Raw genomic sequence first — 23,816 nt, 5'->3', positions numbered from 1 at the left:
TTGGTTTCCGGAGGGATCACGATTTGAAAGGAGTACTCCACGCAGAATGCTTGCTCTGTGGGCTTCTAGGATTTCCTCTCTTCAACAAAACCTAATATTCTAAGCCTGAATCCGTTAACTTCCCTAAATTTGCCCACACTCAGATTTGCCCACACTAGTCTCCTTCGACTCCTGTCTCAGATTCCTCAGGTAGCTGCCTCTGTCCCCCCTTGCCATCTGGATCTCTTCCTTTATTCCATCTCCATGTTATATTGATTTTTTTTTCCAACCTCCTGAGTGCCTTATTCTGTCCTGTTCTAATTCTTGCTACCACTTCTCTCGTTTAGGCTCTCATTAGCTCTCACTTAACTGTTATAGTCGAATCATAACTGGTCTCTCTGCTTCTAGCCTTGCCATCAGTAATCCATTTTTTTTTTTTCAGTCTATTGCATATGCAATTTCCAGAGGTATTTTTCTCAAACACAAATACGAGCTTGTCATCCTACTCCTAAAAAATGTGGGCTCACTGTCTCTGGGAGATGTGTGTTTCTTGACACGTGTGTTTCTCATCTGCTGAAGTCAGCTTACACAGTTCAACAATGCGGTGGATTTCACCGAATCCCTTTCCCTCCTCTTTCCCAGGCCTCAGGTTACCTTCTTTTAGGATACAAATGGTTGCTATATATGCCAGCTAGTAATTAAGCTGTGAGTCCTGAGATTCATACAGATTTGATAAATTTATCTGTACAGTCCTGAATCAAACAGGCCACGGTTATGTGACTAGAATATACTGATGAATTTAGGTCTGGGATATGCTTCCCTTGAGCTATTGGTTAGGAGGGATGTGGGGGGGGCGGTGGGATTAATTTAAAATATCAGTGTGAGGACAGAGAGTTGAGACATCCAGAGGCTGTTACTGGGAGGAGGAAGAAAGAATGTTTGGAGAGCAATAATAAACAAAAATAAATCCCTGCTGTATTCCTTATGCTAAAGGCCACATTTTTTTAATACTTTTTATTTTGTAGCGGGGTATAGCTGATAAGCAAAAAATGGGACAGTTCAGGTGGACAGCCAAGGGACTCAGCCATACAGATACATGTATCCATTCTCCCCCAAGCTCCCCTGCCATTCAAGCTGACACATAACATTGAGCAGATTTCCCTGTGCCCTACAGTAAATCCTTGTTGGCTATCCATTTTAAATATAGCCGTGTGTGCGTGCCCGTCCCAAACTCCCTAACTCTTCCTTCCCCCAGTCCTTCCCCCCAGCAACCATAAGTTCCTTCTCTAAGTTTCTTTCTGTTTGGTAAGTAAGTTACAAAACCTTTCTTTCTAGATTCCACATAAAAGGAATGTTATGATATTTCTCCTTTTCTGTCTTAGCTTCACCCAGTGTGACAATCTCTGGGGCCATCCGTGTTGCTGCAAATGGCATTATTTCATTCTTTTTACTGTAAAACCTGCATTTCTTACGGTTTATATTTTGCCATCAGGACTTGCGTTGCGCCTAACACCCTCAAGCATACTTTTTCCATTGTAATTTCTTGCATTTTATCAGATGATTTTCTTAGTATGTTTTATTTTTTTTATTTTTATTTTTTAATTAACTAATTAATTTATTTTTTCGGTGGGTTTTGTCATACATTGACACGAACCAGCAATAGATTTACATGTATTCCCCATCCTGATCCCCCCTCCCACCTCCCTCTCCATCCGATTCCTCTGGGTCTTCCCAGTGCACCAGGCCCAAGCACTTGTCTCATGCATCCCACCTGGGCTGGTGATCTGTTTCACCATAGATAATATACATGCTGTTCTTTCGCAACATCCCACCCTCATCTTCTCCCACAGAGTTCAAAAGTCTGTTCTGTACTTCTGTGTTCTTAGTATGTTTTGAAAAGTGGTGCTGACAGTTGGAAGAATCTGTCATTGACACCTCGGATGGGTCCCTGTTTGTGCATACCATCCGTTTTACCATTCTCTAAGTGTATTTTAGGTTAGTCTTCAGCAAATACATACTGAATGCCTCTTTGTGCCAGACACTATTCTTTGGGGAGTTGGCCATGTATCAGATTATAAAGGATGAAAGAGCTCAGAGTAGCTGGTCTCATTGGCTTTATGACCTGGCCTGTCAAATAACCAACTAGTTCACTTTGAAAGTCACAGCTTGCTTGTGTACCCAAGCCTGGTGGGTTCTTTTTGTATCCTTAGAAGTCCTGGTGCAATAACTATTGATTTCTGTCTGGATAGTAATACTGGACAGTAAAGCTGACATCTTGCATTTGTAGAGTGATTGATACTTGGTTTTCAGTGGACTTTCACATTTGTTCCTGTTTAGACCTCAAAGCAACCCTGGGGTCAGGCTTGAAAGGTGATGATATGCTCCTTTTAGATGAATAGTTTCTTTCCAGCTGTCAGATTCTGTAACTTGGTCCATAAGTTCAGGGCAAAATAGGGACTAACTTGTAATATGTCGGTAATTCTTATTACCTAGTGTTTTCCTGACTATATTAGATTGTAAAAGACTGAAATTCTAAAGTAAGATTTATGGATTTTATTCTGTAGATAGTGAGAGGCACTGAAGAATTATGAACAGGGGTGAGGGGGTGAAAGCAGTTTTTAAGGAGGATGGAAAGGGCTAGCTGTTTTAGATGGCCAGGTGACAAGGCAGGGTGCGGACAGCCTTCCAGATGGGAGATGCTGCTACGTCAGGTCTTCCCACCAGAAGTTTCTCATTTGCTGATGATGCGAATTATATGAATGGGAACTCTCATTGGCTAGTTAATGATACAAGACTGTCTTGCCATCCTGCCTCTCTTCATCTGAATACTGGCATCGAACAGATTTGGGACAGAAATGGATACTGGGTTTTCGAGAGATGTCTAATGAGTCCCTTAAAAAAAAATACAGGCCTCCCCACCCACAAATAAAAAGGATCGAGGGAAGTTTTATGAAATATTGTCTGGTGAAGATATCAGTGGTGTTTACTACCTTTTTAAAAAAGCTTCAAAAAATTACTGCTATTTATTATTTATGGCTGGACTGGGTCTCTGCTGCTGCCCGTGGGCTTTCTCTAGCTGTGGTCCGTGGCTTCTCGCTGCAGTGGCTTCTGTAGTCGTGGAGCCCAGGTTCCAGGGTGCGCCGGCTTCAGTAGTCGCAGTGCGCTGGCTCAGGAGCTGTGGCTCAGAGCCGTAGATGTCCGTCAGCCCGTGGGTTCTTCCCCGGACCAGGGATCGAACCTGTGTCCCATGATGGATGTTCATCCTGAACATTTTAGAGGCAAGCCGACCAAGAAATAAAGTGTTTGTTAATATCACTTTCTCTGGGTCCCACTATAGATACATTTAACGTAACGTTAAAAAGTCCTGAATATTTATTGGAAGGACCGATGCTGAAGCTGAAACTCCATACTTTGGCCACCCGATGCAAAGAACCAACTCTTTTGAAAAGAGCCTGCTGCTGGGAAAGAGTCAAGGCAGGAGGAGAAGGGGACGACAGAGGATGAGATGGTTGGATGGCATCACTGACTCCATGGACATGGGTTTGGGTGGACTCCGGGAGTTGGTGATGGACAGGGAGGCCTGGCGTGCTGCGGTTCATGGGTCGCAGAGTTGGACATGACTGAGCGACTGAATGAACGTAACAAAGTGGTTAGCATGAGTTTGGCACCAAGATGTGGATTCTGTGAAACACTCATATCCCAGTAGCCCAAAACGAGACAAAGGACTTAGCTGCATGGTAGGCAGGGAGATGGTACCTTCAGCTGGGAATTTACATATCCAGTACCCCTGTTACTGTGAAGGAAGAGGAAAATAGATTCCAGGGGCATCTACCAATCTGACATGACACCAAACAATAGCCTTATTGCTGCAATCCTGTTGCCTGTTGGGCAGCTGGTACTAATTATTGGAGGCTTTAATTCCAGTATACAAACCAGTACTTCCTGGGCTTTCCTGGTGGCTCAGATGGTCAAGAATCTGCCTGCAGTGTTGGAGACCTGGGTTCGATTAGTAGATTGGGAAGTTCCCTTGAAGATGGAAATGGCAATCTGCTCTAGTATTCTTGCCTGGAGAATTCCATGGACAGAGGAGTCAGGTGGGCTACAGTCCAGTTAATAATTCTAACAATAAATAATTGCAAATAATCGTTAAAAAGTATCACAGAGCAATTTAAGCAAATCATAAAATGGTTGCAACTACCGATAAAACCAAGTAGTATGCAAATGCAAATATATCTTTCCTAAGGTCTGCTGCATCAGTGGAGTTTTCAATTGCTTGTTAAAAATTTGTTTAAAGATAAAATGAGGGCACATGATAGCATTTTCAATATGAAAGCACCTGTAGTCATCTGATGCAGCTAGCTAGTGGGTCAGGAAACCATAACTGTGCTTAAGGATAAGGGTTTCCCACCTCAAAGAAAGTGAAAGTGAAGTCGCCCAGCCGAGTCTGACTCTTTGTGACCCCATGAACTGTAGCCCTCCAGTCTCTTCCGTTCCTGGAATTTTCCAGGCAAGAGTACTGGAGTGGGTTGCCATTTCCTTTTTCTCATCTCAAAATAATTGTAGAAAATATAAGCCTAGAAGGAGTGTTGATGTGTATTTGGTGATTTTCTTCCCTTCATTCCATGTGTTAGGAACTGTGTGAGCTGCTGGCAATACAATATGATTCAAAATAGGCCCCGTCCTTGCCAACATGGAATCTAGGGTCTAGCAAGAGGAAATTGCCGATAATGAATGTGTATTAATTAGTAATCACAAACATTGGAACATTATTGTGTTAAGCAGTTTTTGCCTATCTGCTGTTTTTTTATTTCTATGGCTGTAGTGGTTCATTCAAGAAGTTTAATATATGTACTTACCAAAAGTCTAGACTTAATATCTTTGCCTTTCTTTTGAACAGTATACATCCTTTAATCATTTCTTGTATTTTAGTGTCTTTTCTTTTTAAAGCTTCACCAAGACACTGACCTGTACAATCAGTCTTTGCTTAGAGTTAGCCACATATTTACACATCTATCATTTTCTCTTTTTGCAGTTACTATAATTTTTATTCAAAAAATGGACATTCTAAACCCCAAATGTGGAAAGTACATGACCCATCATTTTCTTGACCAGCTGTTCAGGATCACTATCCTTCTGTCTGATGTACATATTTAAACATTTTCTTTAGTGAGGATCTGTTTTATTTATTTATTTTGCTGTGCCGAGTCTTAGTTGTGGCTTGTGAGTCCTCAGTTGAGGCATGTGGGACCTAGTTCCCTGAGCAAGGGATTGAACCCAGGCCCCCTGCATTGGGAGTACGGAGTCTTAGCCACTGGACTGCCAGGGAGGTCCCAGTGAGGACATGTTGATGGCAAACTTATTCTTTGAAAATATCTTTATTTGGCTCAAATTTGAAAGAGATCTCAGTCCTCGTGTCTGTGCTTAGTCGTTCAGTTGTGTCCGACTCTTTGTGACCCTTGGGACTGTAGCCCGCCAGGCTCCTCTGTCCATGGGATTTTTCAGGCAAGAATACTGGAGTGGGGTCGCCCTTTCCTGCTCCAGGGGAATCTTCTCGACCCAGGGGTCAAAACGCAGTCTCCTGGGTCTCCTGCTTTGCAGACTTGATTCTTTACCCTCTGAGCCATCGGGGAAGCAATCCTTGGTTGACGGTTGCTGTCTCTTAGCACGTTGGAGCTCTCCACCACTGTCTCTGTGGAGTTATGCTCTGCTGCTAAGAGGTCAGCTGTCAGTCTTGTTGACATTTACTTTTTTTTTTCTTCCTTTATACAAAATTACTTATTTCGCTATGTAGGGTCTCAGTTGTGGTGTGTGGGATCTTCATTGCTGCTCGCAGGGTTTGTTGCAGAGTGAGGACTTTTCTCTAGTTGTGCGGGCTCTATAGTTGCAGCACGCTTGGGCTTAGTGGTCCCACCACACAGGGGGAATCTTAGTTCCCTGACTAGGGGTTGAACCTGTGTTCCCTGCGTTGGTAGGCAGATTCTTAATCACTGGACCACCAGGGAAGTCCCTTGCTTGACCTTTACTTCTGATTCTCTAGGTCTGGGGTTGGTCCTGTGGTTATACATTAGTAACACATGTGGGATGATGCTGAAACTTCATTTTGCTGACAACACTTTTTTTTCCTCTCTCTCTCTTTTTTTTTTTTTTTTTACTGTAGTATAGTTGATTTATAACATTGTATTCATTTCTGCTGTATAGCAAAGTGACTCAGTGATACAGACCACATTTTTGATGGCAGTGGTTTGTGGACTCATACATTTCTGATGCTAATTTTCTTTTCTTGGAATCATGCATCTGTAGTCAAAACTTGACTGTTTTTATTCCTTCAAACAAGTTTTATTTTATTTTTTTTACTCCCCACTCCCTCAAACAAGTTTTAATAGCAGAAAGATCATAGCGCCTCTATGAAAATGTTCAAAAGATTGGGGGTGGGCAGAGATAAGTGGGAGATTGGGATTGACATATACATACTACTATTTATAAAATAAGATAATAAGGACCTACTGTAGAGCATAGGGAACTCTACTCGGTACTCTGTAATGACCTGTATGGGAAAACAATTTTGAAAGAATGGGTAGATACACACACATGTATAACACTCACTTTGCTGCCTGTATAGCAGAAAGTAACATAACATTATAGATCGGCTATATTCCAGTAAAAATTTCTTAAAAAGTTTTAGTAAGATTTCAGTAGGTGCTTTCTTTGATTCTTTTGTTATTTACCTGTGAATATTTCTTTGCCTTATTTTTTTTTCTCCTTCACAGCTCTTTAGAAACTAAAAGGAAGTTTCTTAGATAATCTGTTTGCTCTAAAATAAGTATGTAAACAGGAATAGAATCTTAAAAGATACTTATTTATATTAGTGACAGTTAATAATTTACTGGATAATCTTTTCGTTAGTTTACTTTGAGAAATAGCTTAGAATGGTGATCTTGAGAAGCTGTTTTGAAGTAATCTAACACTGTTTTCTTTTAACTAAAAGTAACAGTGTTAGGTATTAATATCACCTTCAAGAATGTTTCATTACCTAGATTCATAGTAATGAATATTTATGGTATGCATATGCATGTTATGTACGGAAAGGAGAAAAGCATTATTTAACAGTTCAGCATTATGATTACAAAGCATTTCTTTGTCTATGAGTAGTTAGACTGTATCACTGGATTTTATTTTAATTTGACAATTAATTTTTTAAGAACTTAGCTATCAAGTTATACATTAGCAGCTTTTTATTCTAAATTTCAAACTATGTGAACAAACTAGAAGTGTATTTTTTGGTCTTTAATTTCAAGTTTTGGATTTCTTTTTTTTTTTTTTAAGTTTTGGATTTCTTTTTAGGTGATTTAAATGTATTGCTATTTTGTAAGAAAAAGTTTAACTCTAAAGTACAAATAGCAACACTGTTCTTGAATGGAATGCAAAATTTTTATTCCAGTGGTTAACTGTTATTGCCTCTTCCCTTTCACTAGTGAAGACGTTCTGTTTTATGAGTTTCAGCGTTGTCTTTGGTAAATAGCTGTGGGAATAAAGTATTATTTTATGTATTGAAGCTAAGCAGGGAATAATAATCACTTTAAATAGTCTTTCAAAGTATGTTTCTTTTTTTCTTTTTAATGATAATCCAAGTTGTTGGAATAGGATGGTTGCAAATAGGGACTGACAGATCTAATATATTGAGCATCTCAGAACACAAAGAGAACCAGGTTTGCTGCCCTAAAAAAAAAAAATTAAATTAGCCATTTTTGCACTTTATATTTTCTCCTCTTTTCCAGATGCTGGCCTTCTAAACCTTCTGGTGCTTGATCCTTCTTTATGCACATTATAAAGTAGGCTCTGGCTTGGCTTATCTCTTTATATTCAGAGATCCAGAAAGTTCTTTTTTTTTTTTATTAGTTGGAGGCTAATTACTTCACAACATTTCAGTGGGTTTTGTCATACATTGATATGAGTCAGCCATAGAGTTACACGTATTCCCCATCCCGATCCCCCCTCCCACCTCCCTCTCCACCCGATTCCTCTGGGTCTTCCCAGTGCACCAGGCCCGAGCACTTGTCTCATGCATCCCACCTGGGCTGGTGATCTGTTTCACCATAGATAGTATACATGCTGTTCTTTTGAAATATCCCACCCTCATCTTCTCCCACAGAGTTCAAAAGTCTGTTCTGTATTTCTGTGTGTCTTTTTCTGTTTTGCATATAGGGTTGTCGTTACCATCTTTCTAAATTCCATATATATGTATTAGTATGCTGTAATGTTCTTTATCTTTCCGGCTTACTTCACTCTGTATAAGGGGCTCCAGTTTCATCCATCTCATTAGGACTGGTTCAAATGAATTCTTTTTAACGGCTGAGTAATATTCCATGGTGTATATGTACCACAGCTTCCTTATCCATTCATCTGCTGATGGGCATCTAGGTTGCTTCCATGTCCTGGCTATTATAAACAGTGCTGCGATGAACATTGGGGTGCACGTGTCTCTTTCAGATCTGGTTTCCTCAGTGTGTATGCCCAGAAGTGGGATTGCTGGGTCATATGGCAGTTCTATTTCCAGTTTTTTAAGCAATCTCCACACTGTTTTCCATAGCGGCTGTACTAGTTTGCATTCCCACCAACAGTGTAAGAGGGTTCTCCACACCCTCTCCAGCATTTATTGCAGAAAGTTCTTTAGGGCACAAAGGGAAACACACTTCTTCCTGTCCGCACCTGCCTCCCAGGTCTCCAATTAGCTCTTTGGACAGCCTTCTTTCTGGCTTCTGCATGAGGGCTAGCCTTTGCCTTCTGTCCACTGTCCAGACATCTTTCTTATCATTCTGAGAGAATATAGTGGTGACAGAATCCGACCAAGTCCATTCGGCGAAATGGGAGTTGCAAGTCTGTCTCCCTCTGCTTGCCAGCCTCAGCTCACAGGAGAGCGGCAGTCTGAAACACTCCCTTGAAAAGAATTCCGAGCCTGCTGCCAGTGGATTGGTTAACAGAGTCGCCAGGGCTTGTGAACCGGGTGTGGTGGCTTCTTGGGTGGATCCTGGGTTACTGGAAAGAGCATGTATGGCATTTGCAATCAAAGGACCCTTGACTGAGTCTCAGCTGAAAAGGTCACAACTCCCTGCAGGTTTCCCATGAATCCTGAGTCCTCCTGTGCGGAGTGGTTGTAGCAATGATCACACCACTTAAGGCAGGCAAAACTGCTTCCGTGATAGGTAGAACGTGTAGTGGTGGTGGTTTCTTGATTTAACTCATCACCCATGAGGAAGGTATATGGAAAGGATGGCACTAGGCTGCAAAGTGAATCAGAAGGACCACATTGAATCTGGGGGGCGGTGGTGGGGAGGAGGGAGAATCTGTTTAATACAATTTTAAAATTCACCTATTGAAATGAGGCCCTAAGGAAAGATACAATGTCAACTTGACTGCTTAAACTTTCTCCTGCGCACACACTGTATAAACCAGAGGATTTATAGCTTCTGTATGAAAACACCGGCTTTACTTACAATCCAACTCAAAGGACTACCAAAGGCTGCTCATTTTTACATTTTTGTTTCCTTGAATTTTCTCTTAACATTTAGTTCTCAGTCACTTAGCCTGATTGCCTGAAATTATTTATTTGTGCTGTAATTGTTGTCTCTCGAGATCAAGTCTCTTACTTTCTGGTGTTTAGAAGGTCCTCTTCCTACTGAGGCTTTTAGTTGCCTCCCTCTTCTCCCCAGCCACAAGTGTAGCAGAATCCCTTTTTACTCTAAATGGAACAGCCAGTTTATTTGTCCTCCCCACTAGACAGCAGACTAGCTTGAGGGGGGATTAATATGTATTGATGTTAGCCTAGGGCTTGGCATATATTTGTTGCCTAATAGCTAATTTTTGAACGGTTCAGTAGATGAGTTAATGGTACAAATGAGTTTATTCTACATTTTATTTGGTTGCTGAGGTTTGTTTATCTCCTGGACTACTAGGATTTTATGGTGAATTAAATTTACCCCAGCATGTATTTACCACAGTTGTTTGAGTTGAAATAGTTAAGTATCAGAAATTTATTTCACTATCAGAACAGGACCATGTAGACAGGGTCTTAGTTGAATAAAAAGCACATTTGTATCAGAATTCTAAAATTTAAGTAAATTTCAATTAAAAGGTCCAAACTTGGGACTTTCTGGTAGTCCAGTGGATAAGAATCCACCTGCCAATGCAGGAGACATGGGTTCGATCCCTGGTCTGGGAGGATTCTACATGCCTCAGAGCAACTAAGCCCATGAGCCACAATTACTCTTTTTTTTTCCCACAATTACTTTTTTTAAGTCAAACTTAAAAACTTTCAGTTTTCCTATCGAAATTGCACTCAAGTGAAAGGCACATCTGCCATTGATAGTTTTTAGAAAAATATTTCCAAATATTGCTGCAAAAAAATTAGGCAGCTGTCCAAAAACAGTACTATCAGATTATAATTTATATTTTTAAAATTTTAGCCATTTTACTGTGGACATTGCACACATAGAAAAAGTGCACAGAATATAAACACCTTGGTTATCAACTGAGCAAACATTTGGTGTATCTACCACCCAACTGTAACTTCTTTAAAAGGTTACCCTAGAGGTGACAACAAAAGTCCTTGACTTTTTTTTTTTGTCCTTGACTTTTAAAGATTCTCACATTAATTGGTACAGTTCTCTCCCTGGACAATACGAGGACCTACGGTCAGTTCAGTTCCAATTATTCCCTCTTGATCTATATGCTGTTGTTATGTACTGTTTATATTTTGTACTCAGTCATTATTGTTATTATTTGTTATCAGTATTCACAATTGGCAACATAAGTATGAGTTTTACTCTTAATTTTTTGGTCCGTCTTCAGCCTTCCATCTGGTTTCATTCTTCTTTTGTCCAAAGAATACCATTTAATACTTTCTTTACTGCTCAGCTGCTGCTGCTGGGTTCCTTTGGTTTTGTCTGACGGTATCTTAGTTTTGTTTTCATCCTTGAAAGATTGTTGTTGTTTTTAAGCTCGTAAGGTGGTCCTTTCCTCCCTAACATTTTGGAGATGTAACTCCATTGTCTTCTAGATGCTTTTGTTTTTATTACAGCCAGCTCTCTGAATATGTTCTTCTATTTTATTCAGCTCATTTTTTTTTTTTTTTTGGTAACCCTCTTAATGGGTTAAACCTATCCACTAAGTTCTTTATTTGGCTACTGTATTTTTCATTCTAGAGTTTCTATTCTTTAAAAAAAAACTCTCTCATATCTCCCCTTTATTGTGATTCAAGTTCCCTGACAAAATTCTCACTTTTAAAAAATTTTTGATCTCTTTGAATATTATAAGTGTAGACACTTCACATGGGGAGCCCATTAACTTCAGTATCTAGCGCAGCACCTATGGTCTGTTTCTGTTGTCTGTTGTTTCTGCTCATCCTTATTGTTAGCATTCTTGTCTTCTCCTGTCTCTTATATTTTGAACATTGTATTTCAAAAACTGAAGAAGTTATTCGAAGTGTGGGATGGCATTTTTTCTCCTCTAAGGATTTTGATAGATTCTTACAGGCAACTGGCAGTCCCCTCCATCCAGTCTCAGATTCCAGTGAGTCAAAGCTGGGCGCTGTCCCTGCCTTGTCCCCATGAATGAAGACTTGTCTCTCAGGTGCATCTTCCTGCAGCCCCTTCCCCATCTGAAGCCCGGGGGTTTCTGCCTTCCAGCCCCTGCAGCACCACCTCTATTCCAGGTCTTAACTCTCTGGCCCACCAAGGCTGTCAAGGTGCCCTCAGGGTCTTTGCTCTCCTCTCTCTTTTCTGGAATCAACAAATTGCCCTCAGGAGTATTTCTGCCTTCTCCTGAATCTTGGCTTCAGATCAAGTTAGTTCCTCACTGCCTTGCTAGCTAATACCTTCTCACAGATGGTTGTTTTTGTTTAAATTTTCTAGTTGTCATCAGTGAGGAGATGACATAGTTCACCATTGCTTTCCTCATAGCTCAGTTTGTAAAGAATCTGCCAGCAGTGCAGGAGACCCAGTTTCATTTCGATCCCTGGGTCAGGAAGATCCCCTGGAGAAGGAAATGGCAGCCCGCTCCAGTATTCTTGCCTGGAGAATCCCATGTGTCCTTGGGGTCACAAGAGTCAGACACCATTACTGAAAGTGGCAGATCTCTTAATTGTTCTTTTTTTTTTTAACTCTTTTTTCTCCTCTGATATACCTGTTTCCAGGTGGGGTTTTTTTGTTGTTGTTGTTGTGCTCCATGACTTTGTGGGATGTTAGTTCCCCCACCACCTATTGAACTTAGGCTCCCAGCAGTGAAAGCCCAGAATCCTAACTCCTGGGCTGCCAGGGAATCCCCTCTTTTCAGGTTTTAACTTGAATGCCTGGCCGGATTTGCTTGTTATTGGCCATCTTCTTACCAGTAGTAGTTTCTTTTTAGAGAATGAGGTGTAATACTAATATTTTAAAATATGTTTTCTATTAAGAACATTTTTGAAGCTTGAAATATTTTTTCCCAATCATAAAAGCAACTATGCTCTTGTTAGATACTCTGAAGGATACAAAAAAACGTACAATCATAATGAAAGGTAAAAGGCAACAGCAAAACTACCACATAGTTTATAACATTGTGTGTTTTTAGTCTGTGATTTTTGCCTGTGAACATAAATAATAAATTGGAATAAATTTTGCACTATGGTTATCGATTAACATAGTGTGAACATTTTCTTGTCATTAATTTTTTTTTTTTTCATTTTCCACCATTTACTCTTGTTATCAAAATCATTAATATTTTTTAATACAACTTTTAATGCTTATGTAGCAGTCTCTTATTTGGTTGTAATCTTATTTAGTCATTCTAATTCTGTTTAAAATTTTCATCACTGTAAGTCTGCAGTGATCATTTTTGGACACAATATTCTGTGCAGAGTTCTGATTGTTGTGTAATGATCATTCAGTGAGTTTGAATGTTCTTAAGTCTCTTTTATTGAGGCTTTTAAAAAGTGATAATTGCATTCTACATCTTCAGTTGTTTAGATTCAAGCTACAAGTCTCACTGTTCATTTAGGATCTGGTATGATTTAAGGGTGAAGAGCACTCTGGATTCCCAGAGAATATACGAGGGTCTGACACCACTTAAGTAATTGGACAGACGTTGAATTTATTTGCATGTGGAAGTAATCATTGTCAAGAACAAGGGAAAAAATATGTGACACCACAGGAACACTTGGTAAATAGAACAGGAACAGTTTGTACATGACCTCCCAAAACAGACAGAGAAAGCTCAAAGGTTGGTGAACATGAACCCAACAGGAACGTAGATAATCCCTCTCTTTTACATTTTGATTAGCTACGGTCATTACATAATGTGCTCCTGGCAAATCCTAAAGTCCTTACTGTCTTCTTGGTTCTCATTTGGTGGTGACATTTCATTCTTGGTCAGAATGGATGACAGGGTGATTTCTGTGTTCTCTTTTTTGGGAAGTGCTTCTTTCCGATGTTCTTGGGGGCTTTGACTTGTATTTGACCTTTTCCATCTGACCACCAATATCTGCCGTGGCTAGTTCTGCACACACACCCCTGTCTCCCCTTCACACAGACCTAGGTCCTCATGGGTCACCCTGTGAGCCTCCTGCGTTCACATCCTATGTGGTGTCTCAGATTCCCATCCAACACCTGAGGTTTCATATAATAACCCAGTAAACATGTGGCAACACACAGACCTTCTATTACGAAGGTTTCACCCGGGGATTAAAAGGGCGCAGTGGTGAGTCTTTGGTGATGTGTAATGACCTTGCCATTACTTCTTAGTATTATCTGTCTCCTGGACCTGGGACCCGCTCGGGAGCAAGAACACACCTGAGCAGGAGCCAGAACTCAGACATCGGGTACTCATTCAGAGACTGACCAGGGAGAGGGCAGCAGCACTCAGGACTGCAAGTCAGGCCGTCAAGAAGTGGGTCAGGCAGATACACCCAGAGGTGGGGCCTGAGGACCAAAGACTGAATAAAAAGGCTTCCAGGCCACGTGGCTGAGCTACCACGATAAGTTGGACAGCCTGCAAGTACTGTGGGCTTCCCAGGTGGCGCAGTGGCAAAGAATCCACCTGCCAATACAGGAGACGTGGGCTCAATCCCAGGGCTGGGAAGATCCCCTGGAGGAGGAAATGGCAACCCCCTCCAGTATTCTTGCCTGGAGAATCCCGTGGACAGAGGAGCCTGGCGGGCTACCGTCCGTGGGGTCACGAGAGTTGGACACGACTGAGCCATGCACATATATGCAAGTGCTTTTCCCACCTAAAATCAACTTTCTCATAGTCCTTATTTCTGATAATGACTAGATTTTGTCACCCAGGCTTGGAATTTCAGAGTCTCTCTTTTTGCTTCTTTTTTATCTTTGCAGCTTGTCAGTTCCTATGTCTCTAGTAATTTCCCCTCCACATGGAAAGGCCTTGGCTCTTCCACACACAGGACCTAGGACAGAAGTCACTTAACCTCCCAAACCGACGCCTAAGATGACAGACGTGACAGGGCTGTCATGAGAACCGGGGTGACGTGGATCAGACCCTCACCACTGCTCAGCCAGACTGTTGAGGGCCTTCCTGGTTGCTTTCCGGCCACCAGTTTAGCCCCCGCATCCGCTCCCAGCTCCATCTTGCTCACAGCAGCTCAGATCACGTCATATCCCGCCTCAGAAACCTTTAAAGTTGCCTCATGAATGTTTGGACAGAGCCCCACATTCTTCGCTTGGTTTGAGGACCCGCCAACCCCCTGCCTGCCTTTCTGGTCTCAGCCCCTCGCGCTTCCTTTGTCTACTGTGTTCTAACCAAATCCAGGTGCTTGCTGGTCTCAGCACAAGCCTCTGTTCCAGCGGCCTCACTCACACTTTAAATTGTTCTCTCTTTTCTTTTTTTTGGCCTCACCACATGGCTTGCAGGGTCTTAGTTCCCTAACCAGGGATTGAACCCAGGCCCTAGCAGTGAAAGCACCGAGTCCTAACCACTGGGACTGCCGGAGAATTTCCAAAATTGTTCTCTTGGGTCCCAGAACCTTCTCGCTTTTCCAGCCCCTGTCCTGATGCTCCCGTGTCCGCTGGACCTCCCCGTGACCCCGGTCTCAGCCGCAAGCTTCTGCAGTAACTTGCTCTGATTTTCCATTATTCTTTCTCTGAAGTCTTGTCGTGCTTCCTCTTTTTTGCTTTGTGTTATTCGGGTGCATGATTTATTTACCCGCCTGAATCCTGGAAGGTTCTTCCTGAGTGAGCACTTAGCAAAGCGTCTGCTCAATTTTACTAATTGTTGGAGGCAATTAGTGAAAGTATTATGATCAGTAAACCACGTCAAGGGGATAATAACAAGCTGATCAAGAGTTGACAGGCAAAAAAAAAAAAAGAGTTGACAGGCCCACTGGAACCGAAAGGACAGGGATGCAGCTGCATAGCCCTGTCTGGAAGATTGGAACCAGATAATTTTCTGATGCCAGCCAAGAGCCTTTATGTGGTTCTTGTTGAGGTCTGTAGATGTAAGGCAACTAATTTTAAGTCACTGTTATGTGCCAGCCACTCTTCTAGGTGTTTTTCCTAGTATACTCCTTTGAACCTCAGATTATTCTCCATTGGCTTTTGTTTTTTTTCTGACTGCTCCTCGAGGCATGAGGCATGTGGGATCTGGGATCTTAGTTTACGGAACAGGGATCAAACCCAAGCCCCCTCATTAAAAGTGTGGAGTCTTAACGTCTAGACCACCAGGGAAGTCCCTCCACTGGCTTCTTGTTATACTTAGAATAAAACCCAGACTCTGAAACTAGACCTACATGATCCCTAAATCTGGCCTGTATTTTCTGACCAGACTCACTGCACCGCCTCCTCACCTTTCCATTTTTTTCCCCTCCTTACTCCACTCCTTCCTACATTAAAGCTTCACCCATGAATCCCAGATTTATGTGTGTTTTTTCAGACCCAGTGTGGTAGCAGAAGTAAGTGCGTTGCCTTTTATGTTTTACTTTTTGAAACACATTCTGATCTTATTTCAGTCTGTAATCTTATCCAAAGATAATAATGAAGAGAGGATAAAATTTCAAGAAAACTTGATGATTTCGCAGAGCTCTTTGCTAAATCATCTGCCAGTTGTGGGACTAAATCTAAATCATACTTTCCTTTAAGCTTTAGATATGTTCTGAAAGGCTTTCTTCAACTAGAGTTTCGCTAATCATACTCTCTCTAAAATCTGCTGTGAAATTTCTTGGTTCTTTGGAGAGAAACAAGAAACTGGCAGTTCTAATAGCCACTGTGGGGAGGCTGACTGTAGGAATAGGAGAGAGACTTGTACCTTTTTGTACGTAAATTTTAACCACATGCTTGTGGTATATGTTTAAATGAGTATTATATATATGTTCCTGAAAATTACCACTCATTATTATAACTCCTTGAAAAAGCAATCTGACCACGTTAGACAGTTTGGAAAATAAAGGAAGAAAAAAGGTTATTCCAAATTCTACAACAATCCTAAGACAACCACTTGGGGTTGCCATTTCAAATTGGATTCTAGAATGGGTATTTTGTAAAATGAATAACCTAATTCTGCATTTAAACCTCTTCTGTATCTTGGTATTTCCAAATATGATTTTTAATAGTGAATGTGTGTGTAGTGTATGTTTGTGCGTGTGCTGAGTCATGTCTGTCTCTTTGCAACCCCATGGACTGTAGCCTGCCAGACTCCTCTGTCCGTGAAATTTCTCCAGGCAAGAATACCGGAGTGGGTTGCCATTTCTTTCTCCAGGGGATCTTCCCGACCCAGGGATTGAACCCTCATCTCTTGCATCTCCTGCGTTGGCAGTCAGATTCTTTACCAACTTTTAGTGCTGCTTATGAAACCCAATTTTTACAGGAGGAAATGCCTTTAGTTATTGTTGTTAGTAGAAGAATTTTCTTTATGCATGAAGGTTATTCCTCTTTTTCTCTGTTTTGACCAGTGTGAAACACAGAGCTCTATCACAAGTTTCTCAGTTTAGAAAAAAGGAGAAATGACCCATCCCTGCTGGAGCCTCAACTTAAGCTCTAAAACCTGCCCCACGTCCAGCCCCATCAGTGTTGGTCCGGTGTATGCAGCGGGGCAGTTGGGAAGAGAAGGCTAGAAATGCTGCAGTGAAATGGGCAAAATCTCACAGTTGGTGGGATGTAAGGAATAAGGAGGATGGGAAGCCCAAAGATAATCAAGGTTTGAGTAAAAAGAAGAGAATTTAAGATGCTAGGTTTTCAAATTGAAATTCTTGGATCTCAGTCCCAGTGTATTTGCCTGATCTTCAGCAGCATTCTTTTAACCCCTAAGCATCAGTTTTCTCATTTACAAAACAGATAATTTAGCACCTACTTCAATTAGGTTACTGGAGGACTAAGGAGAGAAACTCCACATAAAGCACCTAGCATAGTGCCTGAATGTTTTCCACTTCCAATTACTAATGGCAGTTCTGCATTTTAATATTATATATTTTTATTTTTTTTCTGTCTGTGCTGGATCTTCATTGCTGCACGCGGGCTCTCTAGTTGCGGCGAGCATGGGCTACTGTCTTATTTGTGAATCGTAGGCTCTAGGGCACAGAGTCTTGGTTGCTCTGAGGCATACGAGATCTTCCCGGACTAAGGGTCGAACCCTTGTCTCCTGCGTTGGCAGGTGGATTCTTAACCTTGGACCACCAGGGAAGTCCATGATTCTGTTTTTAAAGATAGAGAATAGAAAAGGAGGATGAGAGGTGAGCAATGTTAAGGAAGCTGATTTCTGCTTAAGACAGGTTGGGTTTGAAGTACCCGAGGGAAATGTATTCAGCAGTTTCTGGAAAACAGAAATAGGGGCCTGGGATAGACTGGCCTGTGCCACTGCGGGAGTTAAGGATCTTCCACGAAATAGCTTTGCATTCATTCTTTGCCACCCTTCCCTGGATGGGCTCATAACTCTTGTTGTCTGAACCCGTGGGCAATGTTTGGTCACTTGAACAAACTTGAGGTTGCTTGAAAAAAGTGCGTGACTAGCTGGAGAGTTTTTTCCAGCCACTGGCTTCAGGGCTTCTGTGTGTTTCTGCAGTGCTCCAGGGTTCCCGGCCAAGGGGACAGTGAGCTGAAACCAGCTGTCGCCTGCACACCAGGCCACGTGCCCTTGGCTGCATGAATGGACTGGCCATGTCTCTGCCTTGGGAATGTTTTTCTGCTCCCTCTGAGGTTGGGGCTTTGTGTTGAAAGTCCAGCAGCTGTTGACGTTCAACTCCACGTGGTCCCTCTAATTTTCTGTTGTAAGGGCCATATACTGGGGTTCGTTAAGGTTTTTTTCTTTTCTTCTTGCAGATCCTCAATGCCGTGGTACTGCTGATTCTGTTGAGCGCCCTGGCTGATCCAGATCATTACCACTTTTCAAGTTCTGAACTCGGGGGTGACTTTGAGTTCATGGATGATGCCAGTAAGTACATCAGACAATTGTAGATATTTTGGTATCTTCAAGGGCAGGGAATCCGGCTGCCAGTTCTTCCTGTTAAATTATAAATATTGATTCATGGGTCCATTTGAACTGATGCTTCACTCTTCCCGTCGTTACAAATCAGGACGACAAATATTTATGTGCTGGGTGTGTTCTGTCTGCCTCTAAGGGCAGGAGTCTCAATCAGGTCTCTTGTCTTTCTTTTTTTCCCTTCTTACGTTAACTTTCCTGTTTTTTAAAATTTTGCTTTGTGTGAATCTTTTTACACCCTGGGCCTTCTGGCTCTTTGAGGGGGAGAGGGAGTCAGGAAGGAAGTTTCATATCTTATTGTGTCTTTATCTCAGTATTTACCTTTCCTTCAGAAAGTGATCTTTCTCCATTCTAGAAAGGCTTCTGATGGTTATTTTGTTGCTTTTTCCAGATAAATAGAAATGCACACAGGGATGTGGATGTGGGGTGTGCAGACAGGAGGCTAGGTACCCCCTCGCACCCCCACCTCCCCACACACATCCCAAGATCAGGGAAGCCCGAATGTTTTATAACCACAGTCATGCTGTGTCCATGCTGACTGAGAGGAAGAGTGCTGTGCATAGTCCCGGACAAAAGGTCATGCAAGTTTATTTTCCCTGGCCTTGCAGAACTTTAAATGCATTAAAAAAATGTGTCTGGAACAAAGTGAGTAAGGTGGAGAATGGCTGAAGGTGCAGTTAAGAGATGGACTGACTAAGAGCCTTCAGCAGACATGGTGAGACTTGTGAAATTTATTCTCAGTGAGAAAGTCGTTTTAGTATTTCGTGGTTATGAACTGATGTGTGTTTTCAGAAGATCCTTTTGTTGCTGAGTAGAGGTGCATTAGGGGGCTGGGTGTGTGAGTACAGGGGCCCGGACACTGGTTTGGGGGTGTTTCTCTGCAATCCAGGCTACACTGGGGATGGGGAAAGAAGGTCGGTTTGAAGATGGGATTGACAACTTACTGCTATGGGCAGTGAGAGAAAGGGAGGAATCAAAAATGACTCCTACTTTCCATCTTGAGTATGTGACCTGCATCTTTTCAGGAGTGGGAGAGTTTGGAAATGGGAACACACCTTGCAGGAAACTTGACTGATTAAATAAATCATTATTTATTTATTTTGACTTATTTAACACATCTATTGTAAGCATTCCAAAATGAGCAAGTTTGTCCATCTCAAGCACTGGCCTAACTTCATTTCCTTCCTAGATGACTTTTAGAAGCCTAGTAAACCAGTTCATTACCTTGGATTAGACCTACTGATTTCATGAAAGCATAGGCCAAGAAAACTCAACTGATTTTATTGGCTTAGCACAGTTGTTTGGAGTGTGGCTCTGAAGCCAGACCATACTTTGAAACCTGACCCTGCTGTGTGTGAAATGGGCTAACATTGGGCTAGTTACTGACGTTTGTGTGACTTAGTTTCCCCCTCTGAATATAGGGATGATTGTAGTATCTGCCTCCTCAGATTGTTCTGGTTGCTGAGTTAGTGTATGAAAAATGCCTCAAATGGGATCTGGGCCATAATAAGCGCTCAATATATTTCACTGGTTTATAGGCTGTTCTTTACTTAGATATAGCAAAGTGGAGAGATTAAAAGGGTAGTTGGGTATGTGAATCTATTACCCAGATGTCTGGGAAGGGGTAAATTTGAGGACGTAAGTTTCAAAAAGACATTTATGTTAGGGAGATAGTAAAGAGAAAAAAGTGCAGGATTGGGTCATGTAGGAGCCCTGATATTAGAAATCAGGGGGAGCAGCCTGAGAAGGGCTGGAAGTGAAGTAAAGGGGAAACCAGGAGATACTTTATAGCCATCCTCTCCCACCTCCGAGCTTCAGAGTAGAGACCAAGGAGTCAGGGCGTTAAATCATCCTGGGGGCGGGACCTGTCAGACAGACGTGACTTCTGCTGTAGCAATTGCTCATTCTCTCTATTCTGGACGATCCTGTTACTCTGGTGAATTCCCCCAGAAAGGATAATGAGTTCCATTAATATTAAATTAATATCTCTCTGCCTTCCTTCCCTTGAGTTAAAAGGCCATGCAAGCTATAAATGTAATATTTGATTGACATTTAGAAGTAATTTATCTTTCACTATTTCCAGTAGTAGGATTCCTTTTCTAGTATATGTGCTGCCGAAGCAAGCACTAGGATTCCTTTTCTAAGTAATTGAGGTTAGAAGAAGAAACTTTAAATGATACTGCTACGGTTGTATCTGAATCAAGTAGTAACACTGCCTGCCTTGTTCTAATTGCCCAAGATTAAGCTGAGTAGTGACTGCCTAACAGTATTGGCTTAATTTAGCTGACTTCAAAGGCTTGCTGGTACTCAAAGCTTTATAACAGTAATTACTTTGTAATAACCTGGATACTAGTTCCAGTGCATTTGCAGTTTCATATCTTTGAAAGAAATGGTTTATAATTACTTCTAGGACAATCTAGTGATCTTTTACATCACATGGTTGAAAAGATACAGAAGGATAAATGTTCGTTCACTTGAGTGACTCTTTTTCTTAACTGCTTTCCTCTTATATTTCCTTTTTCATATGTTTTGATCTCTTTTTAAAAAGAAGTTTGTTGGGGACTTCCTGGCGGCTCAGTGATAAGGAACCCACCTGCCAATGCAGCAGACGTGGGTTCGATCCCTGAACTGGCAAGATCTCATATGCTGTGGATCAACTTAGCCTGTGCGCCGGAGCTGCTGAGCCTTGCTCTGCAACGAGAGAGGCCGTGGCAGTGAGAGCACACACTGCCGCTGGAGAGTAGCCGCTGGCCCACCTCCGCTAGCGCAGAGCCCGAGCCGCAGCAGAGACTCGGCACAGCCACAAGTAGAGGGATAAGTAAAGTTATTTTAAAAAAATGTTTGTAGGTCCAAGGTCATCGTGGCTGACAACCCTTTCTATATTTAACATACACGAGTATAGAACTAAATAGTCCTTGAAATGGGTACGGTCAATTGCTCTGAATTGTGCTTGAAAATTATGGTATGCAGAATAGCAATTTAACATTGTTGCCTTTTGGAATGGCGGTAGCCATCTCAAGATTTTATCCAGGACAGAACAGGAGTGTATCTCACAAGATGGTGAGATCCCCATGATTTACGTTGAAATGGAGGATATAGGAGAATCCACTGGGATAAAGGAAAGAAAATCAAGATTTCTCTTTTTAAAAACAGCTAGCTCTTGAACATCTGTATTTTTACATGGTTTACATACAAAAACTTGTAATACATTTACAACTTATAAACATTTATATGGTTAAAAAAAGTCTTTCTAGGAAAGACTTTCTTCTAGGAAAGACTAGAAAACTGTCATAGATTTAAAGAAACAGGAGATCCAGCTACGTGCAGTATCAGACCCTGGATTAGATTCTGGAACAGAAAAAGGACATTAGGGAGGAAGCAGAAGCAGGTAAAATTCAGATAAACAGATTTCATGGTTTTATTTGTGAAATATTAGTGGACTGGCAAGAAACTGTAACAGGAGGTTTCAGAGCCAAACATAATGCCAAGTAGCAGATTATCCCAGTCAATTTCTGATTCATTTTGCAGCAAAGTTATCTTTCAAGCCAAACTTAACTTGAGTGTGTGTGTTAATTGCTCAGTCATGTCCGACTTTTTGTGACCCCACAAGCCCTCCAGGCTTCTCTGTCTCTGGGAGTCTCCCAGGCAAGAATACTGGTGTGGATGGCCATTCCCTTCTCCAGAGGATCTTCCCAACCCAGGGATCAAACATGGATCTCCTGCATCGCAGGCAGATTCTTTACCATTTGAGCTACAGGGAAGTCCAAAACTTATTCATTGGGCAGATAATATGTGACCATTAAAATAATAAGAAATTTGTTTCTGGGAAGGAAATGACCATTTGAATAATAAGAATTTGTTTACCATATATAGATATCTGTTTTAAGATAACGTTTGTTGAAGAAAGGGTGGTCTTTAAATTGTTCTGTGTGAAATCAAGAAAGAGAAAAACAGATACTTCACAAAGGAAGGTATTCATATGACTAAGAAACATGAAAATAGTCTTCACATTACTGGATATAAAAGAGCTGGAAATTACAAGCCCAGTAGTGACTCATGACGCCCCTTCAGAGTGGCAGCCTGGACAAAACTGACAGTATCCCGATGGCTGTGGAGCCACCGAAATTCTCAAGCCACAGCTGGGAGTGTGATCTACCACTTGGGAAAACTAAAGCTAGATGTGCACCCACCCCATGACCCAGCAGTTTCATCCCTCGGTATGCAGCCTGCGGAAACGAATGCTTGTGTCCCTCATAAGCCATGTATAAAGATGGCCATAGGCTTTTTGTTCATAATAACCCAAAACTGGAAGCAATCCACTTGTTCTCAGTGGTAGAATGGACCGAAGTGAAGTGATCATAGGTAAAACCATCCAAACCAAATGGGTGCTGAGGGTTCATTATACCACTTTCTATATACTGTGTGTGTTTGCTAAGAAATAGAAGGAAGAAAAAGGTCAGCTGGGGCCTTTCCTGTGGCTCTTGGCACCACATTGGAAAAGGCTCAGGTTGCCTACTTGCTCTCTATTAACACACCCCCAAACCAGCTGGGCACTCAGTCCACTGGTGCACAACATCCCCATGTTTTGAGGAAATAGACACACAAATGCCGCAGCAGAGGCAGTGGAGCCATAGGAGCCATCCTGGCCCTTTAGTTTTATCCATCTACCCTCCTTCCCTTCCATCCTTTATCTTTTTATCCTTTAAATCATGTGGCTCAAAAGGCTGTGTATTCTACACTTTGTTAGCCATCTTATTTTTCTAAAAAGGTAATTCAGTGAATATTTATTTTCAAGATCTTTTTACAGAGATGTAGGTCTAAGAAGACCACTAGGGGTGGTGACGTAATTTGCTTGATCAAGGCCAGATGTTAACTGTCCCTAGATATGAAGGAGCCTTGACCTCTTTCTAGGGAGCACAGAGCTATCTTTGGTTCAGGGCCAACCCGAGGCCGCCTCACAGCAGGGGGCAGCCTCTTATTCTCTCTGATGCCAAAGGGTAATGCAGGCCCGTTGATGATGGCCCATATGAGTCTGCCTGCTGGGAGCAGAGAACTGGATGAGGACTTTGCTTTTGTATGTGTGCGTGTGTGCAGGGGGCGAGGGGGAGCTTTGTATTTTGCTCTCAGTAGCTCATATTATTGCTATGAATACATCTGAAAAGAGTTCTCTTCTAGGCTTAATTGTGAAAATATACCTCAAATGTTGTTTCCAGAAGCCAAAAATGTGGCCAAAAATTAGAGAAAAGTGAGCCATAAGAATGCAGGTAAGAATACAAGTGTAAATCAGGTAGTTATCTACCTAGCTACCAGTTTTATGGAAAGAAAACAAATCCAAGAAACATAAAGGGAGAGTAGAATAAGAACTAGGTTAACTTTAACAAAGGCAT

General features: G+C 41.7%; 1 protein-coding gene across 3 annotated transcripts in view; it reads left to right on the top strand.

The window, feature by feature from the left end:
- Positions 1 to 23,816, top strand: part of LAPTM4B (lysosomal protein transmembrane 4 beta) — a 62,839-nt gene that overhangs the window by 5,095 nt on the left and 33,928 nt on the right. For all 3 annotated transcript variants that reach the window (XM_043879328.1, XM_043879326.1, XM_043879327.1), the window contains exon 2: positions 18,270 to 18,381. In XM_043879328.1, coding sequence (XP_043735263.1) covers positions 18,270 to 18,381 — 112 coding nt within the window. The remainder of the gene's footprint in view (positions 1 to 18,269; positions 18,382 to 23,816) is intronic.

The sequence above is a fragment of the Cervus elaphus genome, chromosome 21 (assembly GCF_910594005.1).
Source record: "Cervus elaphus chromosome 21, mCerEla1.1, whole genome shotgun sequence".
Lineage (NCBI taxonomy): Eukaryota > Metazoa > Chordata > Mammalia > Artiodactyla > Cervidae > Cervus > Cervus elaphus.
The sequence above is the reverse complement of the archived record's forward strand: the minus strand, read 5'-3'. Positions and strand labels throughout refer to the sequence as shown.